Raw genomic sequence first — 20,790 nt, forward strand, 5'->3', positions numbered from 1 at the left:
AATAAAAAATAAAGTACTTCTTCAGATTGAGAGGTAGAAAACTGAGTTGGTAATAGGCTCTGTACTTTGAATCTGCAAATCCTACAGATTTGGGTCCTTTTGCTTAAAAGAATTTTGTCGAGTCTTCATGGGGCTTTCCCTCTCCCTCTCTCAACGACCATCTTTCCAGGCGTTCCATGAACCACTGAAAAATATGTGTGAGCTTTTCTTAATACTTTTTTTCCTCTCTGATACCTGAAGTGCCTCCCATTTCAATTGTAGGGGCTTATAGACTCTTACAAACTCAAAGTTGACCGAGCATTTAGGGCCTAGCCCTTTGTTGCTTCTCAACACGTTCCTCATTAGCTGCCTCACCCTCAGCAGGTGAGAACTACCTCCGGGTACCACCGTGTGATCCAAAAACTTCTTCAGTGTACTTCCTCCTACCGGAAGCCAGTTTTCCATTTATCCTCTGGATCTCAGTGGCTCTCATCTTTCTAAGACCTTATACTTGCTGTTACCCCCTCCAGCACAGCTAACATTTCACTCTCTTGGCTTTGTCCCTTCAGCAGGCAAGTGTGTTCACACCTCTTTCATCTTAAGAAATCATTGTAATTTTAACTCTACTGCATGGTTCTCGGCTGTTTACAAACCCCTGTCTTTCCCTTCACCACACAATTTCTTGATTACGATATGCACTCGTCCATTCTTTCATTGCCTACTTATGCTTCAGTTCTTGTTAATCTGGATTCTGCTCCTACCACTTTACCAAAATTGCTTTTGCTGAGGATTGATGACCTCCATATTGTTAAAGCCAGCAGACTTTTTTTGAATTTTATTTTATTTTATTATGTTATGTTAATCACCATACATTACATCATTAGTTTTTGATGTAGTGATCCACGATTCATTGTTTCTGTATAACACCCAGTGCTCCATGCAATATGTGCCCTCCTTAATACCCATCACTAGGCTAACCCATCCCCCCATGCCCCTCCCCTCTAAAACCCTCAGTTTGTTTCTCAGAGTCCATAGTCTCTCATGGTTCATCTCCCCCTCTGATTTAGCCCCCTTCATTTTTCCCTTCGTTCTCCTGATGTCCCCCATGCTATTCCTTATGTTTCACAAATAAGTGAAACCATATTACAATTGACTTTCTCTGCTTGACTTATTTCACTTAGCATAATCTCCAGTCCCATCCATGTTGATGTAAAAGTTGGGTATTCATCTTTTCTGATGGCTGAGTAATATTCCATTGTATATATGGACCACGTCTTCTTTATCCATTCATCTGTTGAAGGGCATCTCGGCTCTTTCCACAGTTTGGCCTTTGCGGACATTGCTGCTATGAACATTGGGATGCATGTGGCCCTTCTTTTCACTACATCTGTGTCTTTGGGGTAAATACCCAGTGGTGCAATTACTGGGTCATAGGGTAGCTCTATTTTTAATTTTTTGAGGAACCTCCACACTGTTTTCCAAAGTGGCTGTCCCAACTTGCATTCCCACCAACAGTGTAAGAGGGTGCGGTGCCCCTTTCTCCACAAACTCTCCAACATTTGTTGTTTCCTGCCTTGTCAATTTTTGCCAGTCTGACTGGTGTGAGGTGGTATCTCAGTGTGGTTTTGATTTGTATGTCTCTGATGGCTAGTGATGTGAGCATTTTTTTCATGTGTCTGTTAGCCATTTGTATGTCTTCTTTTAAGAAGTGTCTGTTCATGTCTTCTGCCCATTTTTTGACTTGATTGTTTTTTGGGTGTTGAGTTTGAGAAGTTCTTTATAGATCTTGGATATCAGCCCTTTATCTGTAGTGTCATTTGCGAATATCTTCTCCCATTCTGTGGGTTGCCTCTTTGCTTTATTGACTGTTTCCTTTTTATCTTGATGAAGTCCCAGAAGGTCATTTTCGCTTTTGTTTCACTTGCCTTTGGAGATGTATCTTAAAAGAAGTTGCTGTGGCCGATGCCGAAGAGGTTACTGCCTATGTTCTCCTCGAGGATTTTGATGAATTCCTGTCTCACATTGAGGTCTTTCATCCATTTTGAGTTTATCTTTGTGTATGGTGTTAGAGAATGATTGAGTTTCATTCTTCTGCATGTGGCTGTCCAATTTTCCCAGCACCATTTATTGAAGAGACTGTCTTTTTTCCATTGCATATTTTTTCCTGCTTTGTGAAGATTATTTGACCATAGAGTTAAGGGTCCATATCTGGGCACTCTATTCTGTTCCATTGATCTCTGTGTCTGTTTTTGTGCCAATACCATGCTGTCTTGGTGATCACGGCTTTGTAACATAGCATGATCTGGCAATGTGATGCCCCCAGCTTTGTTTCTCTTGTGCAACATTTTGGCGATTTGGGGTCTTTTCTGATCCCATACAAATTTTAGGATTGTTTGTTCCAGCACTTTGAAAAATGTCATTGGAATTTTGATCGGGATGGCGTTGAATGTATAGATTGCTCTGGGCAGCATAAACATTTTAACAATGTTTATTCTTCCAATCCATGAGCATGGAATGTTTTTCCATCTTTTTGTGTCTTCTTCAATTTCTTTCATGAGTGTTCTGTAGTTGCTAGAGTATAGATCCTTTACTTCTTTGGTTAGGTTTATTCCAAGGTATCTTATGGTTTTGGTGCTGTTGTAAATGGAATTGATTCTCTAATTTCTCTTTCTACAGTTGCATTGTTAGTGTATAAGAAAGCAACTGATTTCTGTGCATTGATTTTGTATCCTGCCACATTACTGAATTGCTGTATGAGTTCTAGTAATTTGGGGGTGGAGTCTTTTGGGTTTTCCACATAAAGTATCATGTCATCTGCGAAGATAGAGAGTTTGACTTCTTCTTTGTCAGTCTGAATACCTTTTATTTCTGTTTGTTGTCTGATTGCTGTTGCTAGGACTTCTAGTACTATGTTGAACAATAGTGGCAAGAGTGGGCATCCTTGACGTGTTCCTGATCTTAAGGGAATGGCTCTCAGCTTTTCCCCATTGAGGATGATACTCGCTGTGGGTTTTTCATAGATGGATTTTATGAAATTGAGGAATATTCCCTCTATCCCTATACTCTGAAGAGTTTTAATCAGGAAAGGATGCTGTATTTTCTCAAACAGCAGACACTTTTTAGTCCTTGGCTTAATCTCTCAACAATGTTTAATTCAACTACTCCTTCCTTCTTGAAACATTCTCTTCTCCTGTATGTCATAATTGTATGTTCTCTTTCACAGCTCATCCTGTCTACCCAGCCATCAAACCTTCCTCAGGATCTGATCCTAGACTTACTTCTCCTTCTCTGCTCTCCCCCAGTGATATCTACTCCCATGGCTTCATTTACTGTCTGCATTCCTGTTACTTCTGTGTTTCTATCTCTGGCCACGGCCTCTCTTCTGAGTCTCAGACTTGCACGCCCAGTTGCCTCTTCTACATTTCCTCTTGACTGTCTCAGAGGCACTTACCATGTTTAAGACCGAATTTATAATCTTTTGTGTCAAGCCTGCTTCTACCCCATTAATTCCAATGTTAGTAAATGGCTTAGCCTCAGACCTTGTCAACATCGCCTGCTCCACTTGCTTCTTTACTCCCACCCCACCCCACATCAGTTATTCACCAAGTCTTGTCATTTCTGCCTCCTAAATAGCTGTCAAATCTGCCTCTTTTCTCCATCCCACTATCCTGGACCACCGTCAGTCATGGCTAAGACTGATGCAGTAGCATCCTAGCTGGTCTCCTGTTCTGTCCCCCACCCCATAAATCCATTCTTCACACCACAGTTGGTATAAATGTTTAACTCAGAATTGATCTCCTTACTGTCCTGCTTGAAACCATGTAGTGGTTTCTCATTACTCATAGAGGGAAGTTAAACTCTTGGCATGTCTCTAAAAGCTCTTTATGATCTGGGCTACCTTTCCAGCATCATTTCATATCATTCTCCACATGGTTCACTATGCTTCCACCACTCAGGACTTCTTACAAGCCCTCTGATATCCCAGGCTATTGTGCTCTGCTTCAGGGCTTTGACATAAGCTGATTTCATCACCTGGAAAGCATCTTCTGCCCTTCCTCCTTTAAGTCTTAACTTCAGTATCACCTCTTTCTCCAGGTTTGTCCTAGCCACTTTATGCCAACTATTAAGAAGTAACTATAACACTTGGCATTTCATTAAGCTCAAAATATTTTAAAATAATGAGGTCAACATCTGTCTTCCTCACTTGACCAGAAATGCTGAGGGCATAGCAGTCCAGTACAGGGATTGACTGACATACGGTGGGTACCCAATAAATTCATATTGAGTGGGTGAGTGAGTGTGAGTGAGTGAATGGAGAAATCAAGGCACAGAGAAGTAGACGCTGTCATCCACGTTCTTGACTTTACCCATTTGGTAGTCCTAGGTTTGGGCTACCTGAAATGTTGTTTTCCTTCCTCTTCTATAAGCTACAGACTCTATCTCTATACCGTTGTTATATTTCTAATGTTCTTTCTCTATTGATTGGAACTTGAGGAGAAACCTTCTGCTTTAGAGATAACTTAATTTTAAAATGCTGTCTAGGGGTGCCTGGGTGGCTCAGTCGTTAAGTGTCTGCCTTCGGCTCAGGTCATGATCCCAGGGTCCTGGGATCGAGCCCCGCATCGGGCTCCCTGCTCGGCGGGAAGACTGCTTCTCCCTCCCCCACTCCCCCTGCTTGTGTTCCCTCTCTCGCTGTGTCTCTCTCTGTCAAATAAATAAATAAAATCTTTAAAAAAAATAAATAAAATGCTGTCTAGTCTGTTGATAATAATAATAAAAAAGAATGGTCACAAGGCAGTAGTCAAATATGCCCTTGTATGTATCTTTAAGTATGTGTGGACAAAGCAGAGATACATTCACTGTTTCCAAAAGTAAACTTGTTGCCCCTGTTTTCTCTTGTTTTGTTTATGTATTTTTAGTTTCTGCCTTTGCTTGAGGCATCTCTCAGAGGGCACTTTTAATCATTCAAGCCTTTTCACAAATAAGTTCAAAAGAGTTACTTTAAAAAAAAAAAAAAACCTCTTAAATTTGTGCCTAGGAAACGAGCTGCTTGCAAATCAGTGAATGGCTCCCACAAGTACAAAGGGAACTCCAAAGATGTCAAACCCCCGGACCTCTGGATCCATCATGAGAGACTGGAGCTGAAACCCATCGATAAATCTCCAGACCCAAACCCCATCATGACTGATACTCCAATTCCTCGTAACTCTCAAGATATCACACCAGTTGACAATTCCATGGACAGCAACATCCATCAAAGGCGGAATTCATACAGAGGTGCAGGTTGTCCCCAAATGTGGGAAAACTATTTCCATTTAAATCATTTTCCATTTCCTACAGTTGCCTGAATTTGGTGATTCCTGTGTGAGGTTAGGTTTAAAGAAACATGTGTTGTGGGATTTGGTTAACATCTGATAAAGAATAGATAGCTTGGGGAGAAAATAGCTTGTTATGGGGGAGAGGTTCTGTATCCAGATGAGACAACCTTCTAGATCTGTTAGGTCTCTTCTCATGTGTCACCAACTATCTGATACTGAAGCATTTGAGACAACCTAGCCTATGTCCGTACATTGCATCCTCTCCCTCCATTTGGAGTCCACCTCTCATTGTGGTGTTCAGAATGTTCTTGGTCTGGATGCTCTAACTCACAAACGCCACATGGAAGCATGGTGGGTAGCATTGTGTCAACTGCACTGACTCTCAACAGAGACTGCTGATCATTTTCCTCTTTTTTCACTTCCTGCAGAAACACCTTGTCCCCATTATGTTGTTTGCGAGCCCTGAACCCCCCACTGCAAATGTTTTGCTGCTGAGGCTGCTTAGTGGCCTAGGGCACATGCTTATAACTAACCTCTATATTTGATGTCTAGGGCATGAATCAGAGGACAGCATGTCTACACTGGCTGGAAGGCGGGGAATGAGACCAAAAATGATGATGCCCTTTGACTCCCAGCCACCCCAGCGTAAGTTAAAAGCCTCTCATTTCCCCTGTGCTGCCAGTCTACCCAGTCGTCCTGGGGAACGAATACGAATGATCTCTTTGACTTTACGTGATCCTGACACAAAGGATGACCCGCTGAAGCTTCGGCACCTTGAGCAGGAAATACCAAACACTTTCATATTTTGCAATTAACATTATTCTTGAGATAAATAAGCTAAAAAGCCAACTACCCCAGTCTCCCAGGAAAAGAGAAGTAACCAATCCCCCTAACAGTATGCACAGCATCTCTACAGGAGGGATGGAGAAGCATCCTTCCAGGCTGGAGCTGAGGATAGCCAGATATCACAGTGTTCCTTAGACTTCCTGATACACATTCAATGTTGATGGGCACCTGTCGTTTTTTTAATTAATGGACTTTATATTTTAGAGGATTTTTAAGTTTATAGAACGGAGTTTTTAAAACAAAATTTTTCAACCTTATTTGACCATGCCTCACTTTGATAGGCATAAAAGTTACCTGGCCTCCTTTAATAATATTTGAAATTCAAACTAAGTTAAATATCATGATTGAAAACCAAAAAACAATGAATAAACAAACCAATTCTTTTGTTCAAACTACTATGTCTTCTCCCTTGTCACTGTTTTCAAGGTAGGGAAGCTGTTCAGACTGGCTAGCACAGTGGGGCTTTCGGGTAAGAGTCCCCTGTGCCATCCTACGGTGAAAAAGCCACCTGCCTACTGATAGCAAGTTTTTTAAGTTCTATACCAGAAGTATTTGCTGTAAGCTGAACAGATGCCCAGTAAGCCTTAACTCTGTTAGGTACCTAGATTCAAATCCTGAAAGCATCCACTAGATCACTTTTCAGTTTAACCTAAATGAGGTTTTGAATTTTTTATTCATTTCTTAAGATGTCCAATTTCAGAACTCTTGGCCACCTCTCTGTCGACAAGTGGCAGAGATTTAAATAATCACAGATACCCTACACCCAAAGAAGTGAACCCTGACCCCCTGTACTTGGAAACTGGTGAAACACCCAGGTGTGTAAATGCATACACACGCACTGTCACACTCACTGTACACAGATATGTAGGCACTAGATTCTAAAAGTCAGCTTTGAAAGAGAAAGGGCTGATTCATTAGCAGGTCATTTCTGCACTAGGGACCGTGATGAAAAAAGAAAGGCCTGACCTTAGAAGCATGCAGGGAAAAACATGGTTTTCCTCTGATAAGAGGTACCCTGGCTGGGGTCAGGTCTAAAAACATAAGTGTCTGAAGAGAGTAAATCCATTCCAGTTGTTTGATGTATAGCAAGATGGTAACTTGACTGCTTGTTTGCTTTGTGTAAGATTTTAGTTTTTACCTGAACTGGCTTATTTTTAAATGTTAAGGAGAAAAGATATGTTGTACCGGTTGGTATCAGTTCTTTTTTTCTCTTTTTCTTTTTTGGGGGCTGGGCAAGGAGTACACATAAATAAACAGTATTATTTAATTTGTGCCTCAATAGTTGGGCGAGTGAGTGGAATCTTTAATTCAAGAATCTGAAACCAGGTATTCCGATACACTTGTGACCTTCAGGTTTTGAGATCTCCTTTTCCACACGTGGCTCCAGTCCTTTTTCTCAAGCTGGGGGTTCCCTGGAGTCCGTCCCGCTGTCCACCTGCCTGGCCTTCAGCAGCTGAGCGCTGCTGGGAAGGAACTTGCTAGCACTGGCTGAGGTTCAGTCAGCCTTGTACAAGGCTTTGCGCAGAAGCCCAGGACCCAGGCAGCTGACAGCCAGTGACTGCCAAGCGTATTCTAGGGAGCTGCTTTCACATTGTCTTCTTTTTTATTTACCCAATTTGGAAAGACTAGAAATGCCTTTAAAAAGAGAAAGTCACTTTTATTTTTCTGTGCTAGAGTCCTGCATACCTAGAATGCTTTTCAGGTTGTATTTCCTAGGTAAAAGTCAGGAGGCTTCTTCTGCTCCCCCTGGCCTTAATTCTAGAAAATACTGATGCTGAAGCTCCCCACTTCAGAAGACCACCTCTCTTCCCTTAAAGGAGATGCTGACTCCCAGACTGCCCTGAACCTCCTCTGCCAACTTTTCCAAGTTGTGTTTTATTCCAAAGGACCACCTGAGCCTTCTGTCTCTGAGCGCAGGGAAAGCCCCTGTTTTGTTCCCCAGGCCTGAAGGAGGGAAGGAAGGGGCAGTGATGTTCCAGGGCCCTTGGTTGGTTGTGCCCACCTGCCTGTCTGACAAGTGGCCAGGGCAGGAAATAACTGGAGAATAAAAGCGTCTAGGATTTTTCTTCACCAGGCCCCACAGACATCTAGGGAGATCCTTGGTGACAGAGACATTTAATAGACTCCAAAGGCTATGAAGTTTTATCACAGTTTGTGATGCCCTTTCTTAGAGGGAAAAAAAAGGTCCCCTGTGTTCCTAGTCAGCCCCACCTCTTTGCCTCTTTGATGGGTTTAGAGCTGTCCATGTTGGTCTTAAACATTCTGTTTCTAGAACTACTCTAAGGGAGTACCTAAGAGAAGCTTATTCCCCAACTGGGCTTCTGATTTTGTTTGTTTGCATCTCTAGGATTGATAATGAAGCCTCATTAAAGAAGTGTTTTGTCTTCATAGAAAGTTGTATATGAAATATCTGTGTGGAAATTTGGATTCGTTAACAAAATGCAGCAAATTTAATTCCTTAGCCATTGTGGGAAGGAAGGAGGCAATTAGGAAAGATCCATTTATATTTTAAAATGTGAATGGATGTGGCTGAGCTCCCAGACTAGAAGCAGTAAGAGATGGTGCCATAGGCCTGTGTTTCATGCTTTTCCTACTGGACAGGAGTTCAGTCTGTTTGTGTCCCTTTTAAGATGTGAAAAACTGATTAAACAGCTACTCATCCATTCAGCTTAAATACCTATTGCATGCTTCACTCAACAATAAGAAAAAACAACATATTAGGAATATACTTGAAGGAAAAGAAACTTCTATTTTTTTAGCAGGAGAAAAAATGAAGGAAACCTAAACCATCATTTGTTTGCTTATGGATTTATATTTTGTGACATACTCAAATAGATATTTTTAATAACTCGTGTAATCCATGTTTATTGGAAAATACAGATAAACCAAAAGAAGTTTTTTTTTTAACTCCTGACCATGCCTCCCTACAAGATAATCCCATTAACATTTTAGTGCATATTCCTCAGAGGTTTTTTCTGTGTGTGTATATCTATATATATAGAGAGAGAGAGAGAGATACATGCATAGGAGCGTGTTGATTTAAAAAAATAAATGTGAAATCCATGGCTACTTGTTCCCATGCATCCAGCAGCCACCCAGAAGCCAAGGGAATGGTCGTGCTGCACTGGAGGGGCGGGTGGGGCTTTGCTCTTGAACTGTGACTTGTGTATGTCCGTGCAAGCATGTTAAGCACTTCTCTGTCTTGTGTTCATCCACAGCTGTGATTAGTGCCCATCCCATCCATCCCCTCGATAACCCTCACCATCATTTCCACTCCAGCAGCCTCGCTTCTCCAGCTCGCAGTCATCTCTACCACCCGGGCAGCCCGTGGCCCGTTGGCACATCCCTGTCCCTTTCAGACAGGGCCAATTCCACAGGTGAGAGATGAGGCTCGAGCCCCAGGTGGAAAGCATTCCAAGAGTTGGCAAGCTGAAATGGGAAGGACTTGCCCTGCTTAGAAGGATTTGAAATTTTTCTGTGTTGTTTATGTATCATAACATTTCTGTTAATGACTCAAATTTATTTCTGTAAAATTCACCCCCCATTTTTTTCTCCCAAAGTTGATAAGTGCTCAGTGCAAGGTGTCCTTTTAGTAAAAACACAATAAGTCTAATCACATAACCATGTCTTGTTTCATCAAGTTGCATCTTGATTCAATCTTATTTTCAGTTTGTTTATTTCTTAATCTTCTAATCTGAACAGAAAACTCATTTGGGATGATTTTCAGACACTAGACGTGGCCTCCGCCTCGCAGTTACTCTGTGGCTGGGAGGGTCTGTAGGGCAGCTGTAAGATAATTCTCATATTAGATCTTACACATACTTCTGCTGTGGCCCGAAGTAAGAGATGCATCCAGGGGCAGCGGGGCCAGTGGCCACATTGAATTTTGTGTACATTGTAAACCTCACGTTGCATGGAGGATTACTGACATTAGAAGGGGCTGCACAGTCATGAATCATTTCTAAAAAACAGATTGGAAGTGAGCCTAAAAATCTGCAGTTCATTTAAAGAAATACATTGCCAGGCAAACATGTACCAGTTTGGAAATCTTAAGAAATAGCATTATCAAAACAGTTTTAAGGAGGAAATAATGAAGGTGAGGAGACAGTAAATGGAACAAATACTGTTGTTCCTCATTAAATGAAAATTAACTTCCATCTTCTCAGTGTTAGGTGCAAATCTAGTAACTTCTCGTGTCTGTCATTCGAATCGTGTCTGTTAATAGTTATGACATTACTAGTAGAATTAAATTTTGCTCATTCTGGAAAATAAGGAAATTTCAAGTGAATTCCATTTTAAAAGCACCTCAAAACCTCGTGCTAGAAGTTTGGGTTGCTAATAACATTCCCCCTCTCTAAGTTTTGATCAATTTGAAACATACCCAAAACATCAAATGAAGATCAAAACTTTATTAAGGGTTGCCTACTAACTCCCAAAGTTACCTCTCCCAAACCTTTACTTGGTTTGGAGAAAGCCACTTAAACTCATGTCCAAAATGGACGTTCCTGCTCTCTCCCTCCAGATCCAGGTTTGGGGCCCCCTACCTTAGGGAAAGACAGTCTACTGACAGCTGTCTGGAGAACCAAACTCTGCTTTGCAGACCTAGTCTCAGATAGAACAGAGACCAGAAAGCAGCCTTCCAAATCTGCTCTTAGAAAGCAGTTTTGGTGTCCTGACTCTGTTTCCCTGTTTTTAAGGCAGAAGAATCCCACCCACTAGGATGTGGGCCTGCCCGAGTGCATGGCAGGCTCTTCCTAGTCAGATTAGCCCCCCCTCCTCCTTCCTCTCAGACCAGGAGGGTATTGAAGGTTGGCAAGGAGCAGAGCAGCCCCCACCCAGCCCTGACCCAAGTGGTCCAGTGTTGCTAAAAGGTCCTTTCTCTGTGGACTTGGGCAGACAGTGAAGAGAGGGAAAAGTCATGATTTGTATCACTACAGGGTTCGTCACTTTAATGACCAGAGGGGATAAAGAAGGTAAACTAACGGCAGGGAAAGTCACTGAAGACAGATTGGAAACTTAGAGCAAGTATCTAAATTCTTGATGACCCAAATTCTCTCACTGTTGTATTTTCCTGGGTTTCTGGAGCTCAGTGCTGCTGAACATTTGGGCTAAGCATGACTGGGACTTGGCCAGGGCAGTCCCTGCTCTTGAGAGCCGCCACTTGACTTAGGAAGGGCACTTTCTACTTGTCCAGGCCCTCGGCCACTGTGAACTTTATGTGTCTTAAACCCTGAGAGGCAAGTCATCAGGAAGTAGGCCCCTGAGCAAAGCAGAAATTTTAATGACAGCGTAGTTTTCCTTGTGGGCCAGCACCACGCCCTTCGCTGGGCGTAGAACATGCCCGGTGCTCTCTGCAGTTACACGGCAAGGCGGCCCTAGTGTGTGGCTGCAGGCCAGGGCTCTGACTCCTGTAGGCAGCCCTATTCTCCTTTTTTACATTTCCCCCATCTCTTTGACCCTCAGAAGCGAATACACCAAAGTCAGGCACTGAGGCGGCCAGGGCAGGCCTGCGTGCCCAGAGCTGACCTAACCCGTCTACCAATACCGGCTGGCATGGTCCAGGCTGGAGTCTGCTTCTCCTACCCCCTGCTACGCTCCCTAACCAGCTTCTCCCCAGCCCAGGATCACACGGAATAGGGCCAGCAGCTCCCCAGCTGTGGTCATGGCTGGCGTAAGCAAGCACAAGACACGAGGTCCTCAGTGCACCTCTTGAGAGGGTGAGAAGCGACGTAGGTCTGGTAGGGTTATCACAGCCAGGCTTTCCACCCTGGGGGAAGGTGTGTGAGTCCCTCAGCCCGGGGACCCAAGGTCTTTAAGCTAAGGGGTTAGCACTCATGACCGGCATGACTCGTCTCCTGAGAGCCCAAGGGAATAGATTCAATGATACCTCAGTGACAAAGGCAGGGAAAGAGGTTGGATTTCTACAGGCTGCTCATGCATTACTACCTAAAAGAGTTTATTTTCCTTTTTGAAGTGCAAGACTCTAGGAGTCAGGGGAGGCCCTCCTTCTGGCTGCCTGGTGCAGCCTATTTGCGCTGAGCGGGTGTCTCCAGGCCCATCCTCAGGAGAGGGATGTTGGTCTGCACCAACTCCCAGTGTTTGGAAGGGCTTTCTCGTTCGGTCTCCCTGGGTCTGGGTGCTGCTTCTGCCCCCACAGGGTCAGGGGACAGGTGGTATTGGAAATGCAAGGGCCGTATAATGGGGTAGTTCCAAGCATGGGCTTAGGAATCAGGGTGCAGGGATTCGGATTCCTGCCCTCGCCATTCTTACTGTGTCCTTGAGTGCTGCCTAACCTCCCGGCGCCTTCTGAGTTACTCTGAGCATAGAATGAGCTAATGAATATAAAGCACACAGCATAGTGGCTGGCTCAGAGTAAGCACTCAGTAATTTACAGGGAAAAGAACCTTATCAATTATTCAGGTCCTGTGTTCAGCACATTTCATACATCTTCTCAGTCCTCACTGAATTATGTTGTTCTCCCTGTTTTGTAGGTGAAGAAGCAGACTCAGATTCAGTGACTGCCAAGTTCACCCAGCTAGTATGCCAGGATTATAGTCCAGGTTTATCTGACTCCAAACCCAGTGTTTTGTCTATCCCACCATGCTGCCTTCTGGAACAACTCTAACCCCTCCTCACATATTTGGAGATTGTCATGTTCTTCCTTAGTCGTCCCCTTCTCCAGGCTGATCTTCCCCTATTTTTTTTCTCTGGACCCAAACACCCTTCATATGGCATGCTCTTAAAGCTGTTTTCAGACCTCTGGACTATTTGGTTGTCCAGGTCTCCCTTGAGCTGTGGGGCTGTTGTTCTGCTGAGGCTGTACACAGTCCCCAAGGGCATGCAGGGCCCGTGGCATTGCTTCCCCTGTAGTAACCGCCAGGCCTCGTGGGCAGATCTGGTACTTGTCAGGTGGACATGTTATCTATGACAGGCCAGTTTCTAAGACCATCCATCAGTCAGTGAGTGATGTTTTTAATCTTCTTTAATGCTTACATCTTAATAGACAATAGTCTCAGGAATCTTTATGTGTACTCCCTAGTAAATACAAGAACGTTGTAAAATTGTGACCACTTAGCTGTGTGGCGAGAACATTTCAGCAGAGCAGCTGGTTGGCAAAGTTGTTTGGGACTCCTTTAGATTAGTGCCCTCTTACCTAGCCTTGACAGTGGTGCTAATCCATGTTGCCTTGGACTAGCACTGATCCTGAGTGCTTATTGAGCTGGTTTCAGGGGCCCTTAGAAGTAGCCAGAACCCTGGTATGTGCGTGTGTTTAATGGTAGAAGAAATGCTAACATTTAGACTTTCCTGCTGTAGAATCCGTTCGAAATACCCCCAGCACTGACACCATGCCAGCCTCCTCGTCTCAAACATGCTGTACTGATCACCAGGATCCTGAAGGTGCTACCAGTTCCTCTTACTTGGCCAGCTCCCAAGAGGAAGATTCAGGCCAGAGTCTTCCTACAGCCCACGTGCGCCCTTCCCACCCATTGAAGAGCTTTGCTGTGCCGGCAGTCCCGCCCCCAGGCCCTCCCACCTATGACCCCGCGCTGCCAAGCACACCATTACTCTCCCAGCAAGGTGAGTGAGGACAGCAGCACCACTGGTGGGACCCTTTGGCTCTGGCTTGTGGCACAAGTCACCTCTTCTTTGAAAATAGCAAATATCTTCCAAGCTTATCCTAGCAGTTTAGAATAGCTGGAATTCGTTGCCCTGCTCAGAAAGTATATGGGCTCCCCTCCTTGGGGAATGCATATGAACCAGAGAATAATATGGTGGGGAGTGAGGGCTGACTTTTTGAATCGTGTTTTGGGTGCAGAATGCTTGGTGGTAAAATCCAGTGACTATGGGTGTGGGCAACAGATCTAGTCCACTTAGCCTCCCAAAAATGCCTCCCTCTGTAGGGTTACTACAAGCTAGGGAAGGATCAGGGAGGACAAGACATGGAAGTAAGGGGCCCTTCAGATGGGACGGAAGTCTATTCCTCAAGTTCACATGACCCAACAAAGTCCCCTAACCCGAAAGGCGTGTTTTTCCACTTCTCCCCATCTGTTATGATGGTCTGTTTTAGGGTACGTCAGTGGTTTTCAAGCTTTTTGGTCTCAGGACGCCTTTATACTCTTAAAAGCTATTGAGACCATGAAGGAGCTTTTCTTTACATGGGCTAGATCTACCAATAGTTCGTGTATTAGAAATTAAAATGGAGAAAATTTTAAGCTATTTTATTAACTCATTTAAAAATAGCAAATCTATCATGTAAAGATAAATAGCGTATTTTTATGAAAAATAACTTTTCAAAACAAAGATATAGAGAGAAGACTGACATTGTCTTGTATTTTTACAAATCTCTGTAATGTCTGGCTTAATAGAAGGGAGCTGGATTCTCATACCTGCTTTTGCATTCAGTCTGTTGCAATATGTTATTTTGGTTGAAGTGTAAGAAGAAAACCTGGCCTCACAGATATGAAGTTGGAAAAAGGAAGAGTATTTTTGTAACCTTTTCAGAGAACTGGATATTCTTTTTTTGATACTGTAGCAAAACACAAGAAGTTGTAGTTTCTTCTAGGTTTGTTTGTAACATAATGTAACCATATCCATGAACTGTTTGTACTCTGTTCCATTAAAATCCATCTATCTTGTACTTTGAATGCATGATATCAGACATCACACATTGGTCATTTGGAAAATATTGGTTCATTAAGTTACACAGGTCCTCCAAATCTTAACACAGTTCATTATACAATATCTAAAAATACATTTATTAATATCACCAAAGTCTGTAAGTATTGGGAGGCTCTCAAGCTCTTGGTGGCAGATACAAGTTTTCAACATTCTAATTTTCATTTGAAACTTAAATTTTATCATTGGCAATAAAAACCCTCCATTGTTTTTCTTGAAGTGACTGGCTTACTTTATTTACTTTCTAGAAAATGTCTGCCAAATGCTCAAGTCTGAATAACTGGTTTGGCTGTCAGTCTTTCTTTGGACTAATGGTGTTTCATGACAAAAGCCACAGTTCCGTTTGTAACTCAAGCTGTCACAGATGCCCTGAGCTTCAGCCAGCCACCGTCCTGTAGTGTACAGAAGTACTTTATGCATACTTTCCATTTTGTCACATAAAATAAAGGATGTGTAATCAAGGTTGAGATTTCGTAAAATAATTTTTACTAGTTCGTTAAGGATGATCTTAAGTTAAACTAGCTTTTTTTTTTTTTTAATTGCAAGGCATGTCCGTGAATGACTTTATATTTTGCTACCACTGCCTTAATTTATGCTGAGGCTCCAGCAGTTTTACCCACTGTTGCTTTTATACCATCAGCGCAGAGGCAAAAATATCTTACTGTTATGAAAAGAGTTTTGACCTTCTAGTTTTCTAAAGCCAAATGGAATAGTTTCTCTGGCCTCTGAGAGGCCCCACTTTCTCCCGCCTTCCATCTAGTGCATTGCCTTTTCAGAGCAGGATCTGTGCACTGGGTCTGGGTGCATCCCTCACCCTGAAGCAGCATTTGGACCTTAGTTGCCTTCGTGAGATCTGCGGGAGCAGGCTCGGCCGCACACCTAATGGTGCCCTCTCCCCCGCAGCTCTGAACCATCACATTCACTCGGTGAAGACGGCCTCCATTGGGACTTTAGGAAGGAGCCGGCCTCCTATGCCAGTGGTGGTGCCCAGTGCCCCTGACGTGCAGGAGACCACAAGGATGCTGGAAGACTCTGAGAGTGTAAGTTCCTGGGCCATCAGCCCAGCCAGGATGTCTGGGTGTGTGTCCCACAGCCTGCGAGCGTTCGGGTCACACTGATCTTGTGTGCCGGCCCAGAAGTGTGAAGCAGATGTGCTCGTTCATTGAGCAGACATACCTGAGCATCTCCTCTGAGCCAGGAATGGTGCTGAGGGCTTATGTGCTTTCTCTTTCCCCTAGAGCTACGAACCAGATGAGCTGACCAAAGAGATGGCCCACCTGGAAGGACTAATGAAGGACCTAAACGCCATCACGACAGCATGAGACCTTCCCCAGGACCTGACTGCAGACCTGGGTCTAGAAGTCTTGGGACAGAGCCTGGAAAGCAAGGATTGTACAGAGCACGCGAGGACAGCACTTGAGAACACAGAGCGAGCGAGCCGACCAGCCGGCGCCCCTGCGTGGGGCCGGCTCCAGGCACGGCCACCTGCCTTCTCCTGGTCAGCCTGGAAGAAGCCCATGTCAAGGCGACTTCCCTTTGCCTGCTGATACCCTGCAGGACTGGGCACCATGGGCCAAAATTTTGTGTCCGGGGAAGAGGCAAGAAGTGCACCCTACATTTCACTTTGTGGCCAGGCTGTGTCTTCGTGCTGCGACTGCATCGCCTTTATGGAGTGTAGACATTGGCATTTACGTACAATTTTATTTGTGTCCTACTTTATTTTACCTTCGAAAGGAAAACACTATCAAAAACCAAGGGAGTCCATGGTGTTCTCCACAAGTGGTTGACATTTGACTACTTGTTTGAATTCTGTATGGAAAGTCATTGACAGTGTGGGTTGTCCCAGGGGTTGGCTTGTTTTTTGTTTTTATTTTTGAATTCTGAGTCATTGCATCCTCTACCAGCTGTTAATCCATCACTTTGAGGGGGGAGGAAATGTTGCATTGCTGTTTGTAAGCTTTTTTATTATTTTTTTATTATAATTATTAAAGGCCTGACTTTCTCCTCTCATCACTGTGAGATCACAGATCTATTTGAATGAAATGTAACATTGAAAAGACTTGTTTGTTGCTTTCTGTGCAGTTTCAAAGTATTGGGGTGGGGGTGGGCTGGGAGGTTGGGAATAGGAAGTGGAGGGGCTGCTGAGGTCTGTGAATGTTTCAGTCGTCGTGCTTTCTTCCAGAAGCCTGCAGAGAACGGAAGCATCTTCTTTTTCGTCCTGTCCTGGCATGTCCATCTCTATTGTCACTAAGTTGCAACTGGACTTTCATTTGGATCTAGTTAAAAAATTCTGTGCAATAGGTGAGTTCGAGGACTTAGCTGCCCTGATGTCTGGGTCTCATCCTGGTGAGGACGTCCATGCTGACGAGCCAGTGCCCAGGCGAGAGCCCGAGCCGTTCCTGGAGAATCGGGGCAAGATGGAGCCCTTGCCCGCTGTTACCGTGTGTTCCCTGGGCGACGCGGGAGGTGAAGGAAGGAACTTGGTTTCCTCACAGGACTCCTTGCTTCTCTCTAGTCCCTGTCCTTAGCCAGTCTGGTTCTCTCTGCCCTGTTCCAGAGCCCCGTAGGGAAGGCATTCACAAGGACGAGGCGGGCAGAGGCTGCGGCAGCCCTGAGGCTCTCCGCTTCTTTCTGAACATTGTTCTGGAGGTAGCAGGGGACGGGGACAGCAGAAAGGGACAGCGGAGGTGGCTGCTGCCTCTTCCATCCCAGCAGCTCAGCGAAGCCCCTGATTAGAACGGAGTAGCAGGGGGCTCCTGAAATATGCTGAGAGGCCCTTTGCCTTTGCAAACAGCCCTTACGTTCTTTGTCTTAAAAAGGTAAGGAGCTGAGGTGGGTTTTTTAAATACTGCAAATGGGAACAAAATCCAGGACTGACCGTCAAGCATCTTCCCCGGCTCCCCGCCACTCCCCAGAAGACAGTGCGGAAGGCAGTTAGAAGGCACGTCAGGCTTTGGTTCTGTGGCAGGAAGAGGTGAGCTGCTGAGACCGTGGGTGGGTACCCAGCCCACCAGCCCGGGCGCCCTGGGCTCTGCCCTGGCCCCGCAGGCACCCCACTTGCCTTTGTACATTCGTTATTTCCCCTCTTGAGGTCTTCACACGTATTTGCTGTTGTAGAAGACGAACTCTTTGTATTTATTATTTTGGGGGCAATGAGAAGTGCAATGCCGAAGTCCTGCTGCCATGCTAGCTGGTCACAGAGGATCGTGCCAGGCGGGGTTCTGGAAAACCAGTGCACTTAAACTGATCCTGAGGAGAGCACTCAGAGCACCCTGGACACCAGGAGGGCTAGATCCCCAGAAGCTGTCTTACCTTTTGCCCAAAGAAACGTGCTCGGTATTCAGGGCGCTCCCTCCCGTGAACCCTGACACTTGTGTTACCTCAGGGCCTCGGCACCTGGATACTGCCGCAGAACGGGGGCGGGGAGGGGGGCCTATTTTTAAATAAAATAACTGTTCAAAGTTGGGGGATTTTTTAAAATTAAGAAAAAGGAAAGCTATTCTGTATTGCACCTTTTCACAATTTAATACATTTTCTTACATTTTCCTGTGATTTTTGAAATTAAACCATTGTGTGTCTTGTAACGTCCTAGTTGAGCGGCTGCTCAGCAGCTTCCTCCAGGAGGATTTGGAACAAACGTGTCTGCTGCCTTGTTGTCTGCTGGAGGGGGGCCTGGGGGGCTGCTGGGGACTAGTTTCTGTACACACTTGTTTGGCCTTTTCTGTAGTTGATGCTGTAAACTCTATGGCTTTTTAAAAAAACAATTTCATGTTTTTATTTAGTATTGGAAATCCAATACACTTTTTTAATCCAATCAAACTCCTGTGTGGTCAAAGAGTTTTTTTCCTTTAAGAAAACAAGAGCTTTGGGGTCCCTGGTTCCCGGCCTCAACATGACCTCCCTGTTGCCCTCACAATCTTGAAGGCAGGAGTTCTGAGGGGCCCCCAGGGCGGTGTGGCAGGTGAGCCAGGACACAGCAGGCCGCGGCTGGGTTGTCTGCCAGCCCTGAAGATGAGTCCTGTCCCCGTCCCCCACCCTACCATTGCTGCCTTGCAGGGACTGAGCAGCCTGAGGAATGGAAGGTGGAAAGAGCCAAGGGACCCTGGCAGAGGAGTGCAGTCGCTCCTGGAAGGTGCGTAGGCCAAGTCCCCGATGTGGTAGCATCCTGGCCCCAGTTCGATCTTCCGACAGTCGTGCCGAACTGGGCCTTCCACTCCCGGGCCCGTCTCTCCCGGGGGTGACGTGTGGAGCAGGTCTACCCCGAGCCCCGCCTTTGCCAGGCTGCCTCACTTTCTGTCCGCCTGCACTCTGTGTCTTAGCTTGGGCTGCTGTAACAAAAATACCATAGCCTGGGTATTGCTGTGATTGCTCACAGTTCTGGAAGCTGGGAAGTCCAAGCTCAAAGTAGCAGCAGATCTGGCATCTGGTGAGGACCTGCCTCCCGGTTCGGAGATGCCATCTCCTTGCTGTGGCCTCACATGGCCAGAGAGATCTCTGGGGGCAATTTTCTAAGAGCACTGATCCCATTCACGGGGGCTCCATGTTTGTGACCTGATCACCTCCCAAAGGCCCCCCCTTCCAATACCATCCCACTGGGAATTAGGATTTCAACATGTGAATTTGGGGGTACAAACATTTAGTCCGTAACGCCGTGAGATTTCTCACGGTATCTGAGGGTCTAGGCTTGGAATATGGTGAGCACAGCAGCCGCAGGCCCTCCGCTGCATGAACTGGCAGTCGGGTGGGGGGCGTGGAGCCCCACGTCCTTACCGACGGCTCCCTCAGCCCCAGCAGATGTCTGCTCTGCTGCCGAGTGGACCTCGTGAAGCCCAGCTCGCAACATTCCTGTTAGTGGCCTCAGGATGAAGTCTGAGCTCTCCAGGCCGAGACCCCCAGCACCGGGGGCACCCAGCATTCTACCACAGAAAGCGGTGAAAGAGGCATCACAGACACTGCGCATGGACCCCCGCCCACCCACCGTGCCTGTTCCAACAGCCCCCAGGGCGCGCCCTCCTCTGTGTCCACAGATGGAGCTCCTGGCACGTTTCAGAGTGATTTATCAGTTTGAGTCTTTTCCCACTGGACTGTGGCCTGGTGGGGACATTTTAATTCCTCCTCTCCAAACGCCTAATGCCGGGGCAGTTTCAGACAACAGCAGATGCTTGTCTCCTGGATGGATGGACAGACAGTCATGAGGGCTCAGGGCCCGGAGCATGTTGGAAGGTTTGCACACAAATCCCACCCCAGCCCTCCTTTGGAGGCATCCTAATAGGTCTCTCTCGTTACTGTGCCAGGACCCTCCCATTCCAGCAGCCATGGCGCTTTGGTATCCTGGGCTGAACTTGAATGATAACAAAGACCTGTGTGCCTGGCAGTCCTAAGAAATGATGCAGATGCCACAGTGACCAACTCGGTGCTGGGAACTAGGGCAAGGATGTCCTCCAGATTGGTTCTAGACGAACATTATGAACAAGGCTCTTTCCCCAATCCATCCGCCCCTGCCAATCTCAGCCATCTTCCCCATACCAGGGGTGTGGCATCATCAGGAGAGACTAGAGAACATCACTGAACACTCCATCAAGTAGATGGCGAAGTGGGCGTGGGCAGGGAGAAAGAAGCAGGGAGCCAAGAGGGGCCCCAGACAGCAGGTGCAACTCTTCACCTTGAGTTTCCAGCTACCGAAGGAGGAGGTTCACCAGGAGAGCTAGGAGAAGAGGTGGGAGAGACTAATTGAAGAAAAAGAATAACATTTTTCATAATCTTTAAAATATATAATGTTGAAAAAATGCTATTTAAAACTGCAATTACTCTCTAAGCAGAATGGATGCTGTTCATCTCAAGATGCTCTTTTACTCAAGTAGGAGAAACTTGATGGGTTTTGGAAATGAACAGATGGACCTGGAGCTGAGCTGAGAAGGGGTTAGAGGGCACTCGTGCTGCACTATAGAGTAAGAGGAATTCAGAATTTCCT

At 45.5% G+C, this 20,790-nt stretch overlaps 1 protein-coding gene across 9 annotated transcripts in view; it reads left to right on the forward strand.

Annotated features, from left to right (window-relative positions):
* Positions 1-18,628, forward strand: part of NEO1 (neogenin 1) — a 251,030-nt gene extending 232,402 nt beyond the window's left edge. For 4 of the 9 annotated variants that reach the window (XM_032417572.1, XM_032417574.1, XM_032417570.1 and 1 more), the window contains 6 exons: positions 5,018-5,256; positions 5,850-5,942; positions 9,362-9,520; positions 13,458-13,721; positions 15,723-15,859; positions 16,058-18,628. In XM_032417572.1, the coding sequence (XP_032273463.1) occupies positions 5,018-5,256; positions 5,850-5,942; positions 9,362-9,520; positions 13,458-13,721; positions 15,723-15,859; positions 16,058-16,141 (976 nt within the window). In that variant the 3' untranslated portion in view covers positions 16,142-18,628. The remainder of the gene's footprint in view (positions 1-5,017; positions 5,257-5,849; positions 5,943-9,361; positions 9,521-13,457; positions 13,722-15,722; positions 15,860-16,057) is intronic. The other 5 variants (XM_032417573.1, XM_032417575.1, XM_032417576.1 and 2 more) reach the window with 3 other exon arrangements.
* Positions 18,629-20,790: the final 2,162 nt, after the last annotated feature.

The sequence above is a fragment of the Phoca vitulina genome, unplaced genomic scaffold (assembly GCF_004348235.1).
Source record: "Phoca vitulina isolate PV1807 unplaced genomic scaffold, GSC_HSeal_1.0 scaffold20, whole genome shotgun sequence".
NCBI lineage: Eukaryota > Metazoa > Chordata > Mammalia > Carnivora > Phocidae > Phoca > Phoca vitulina.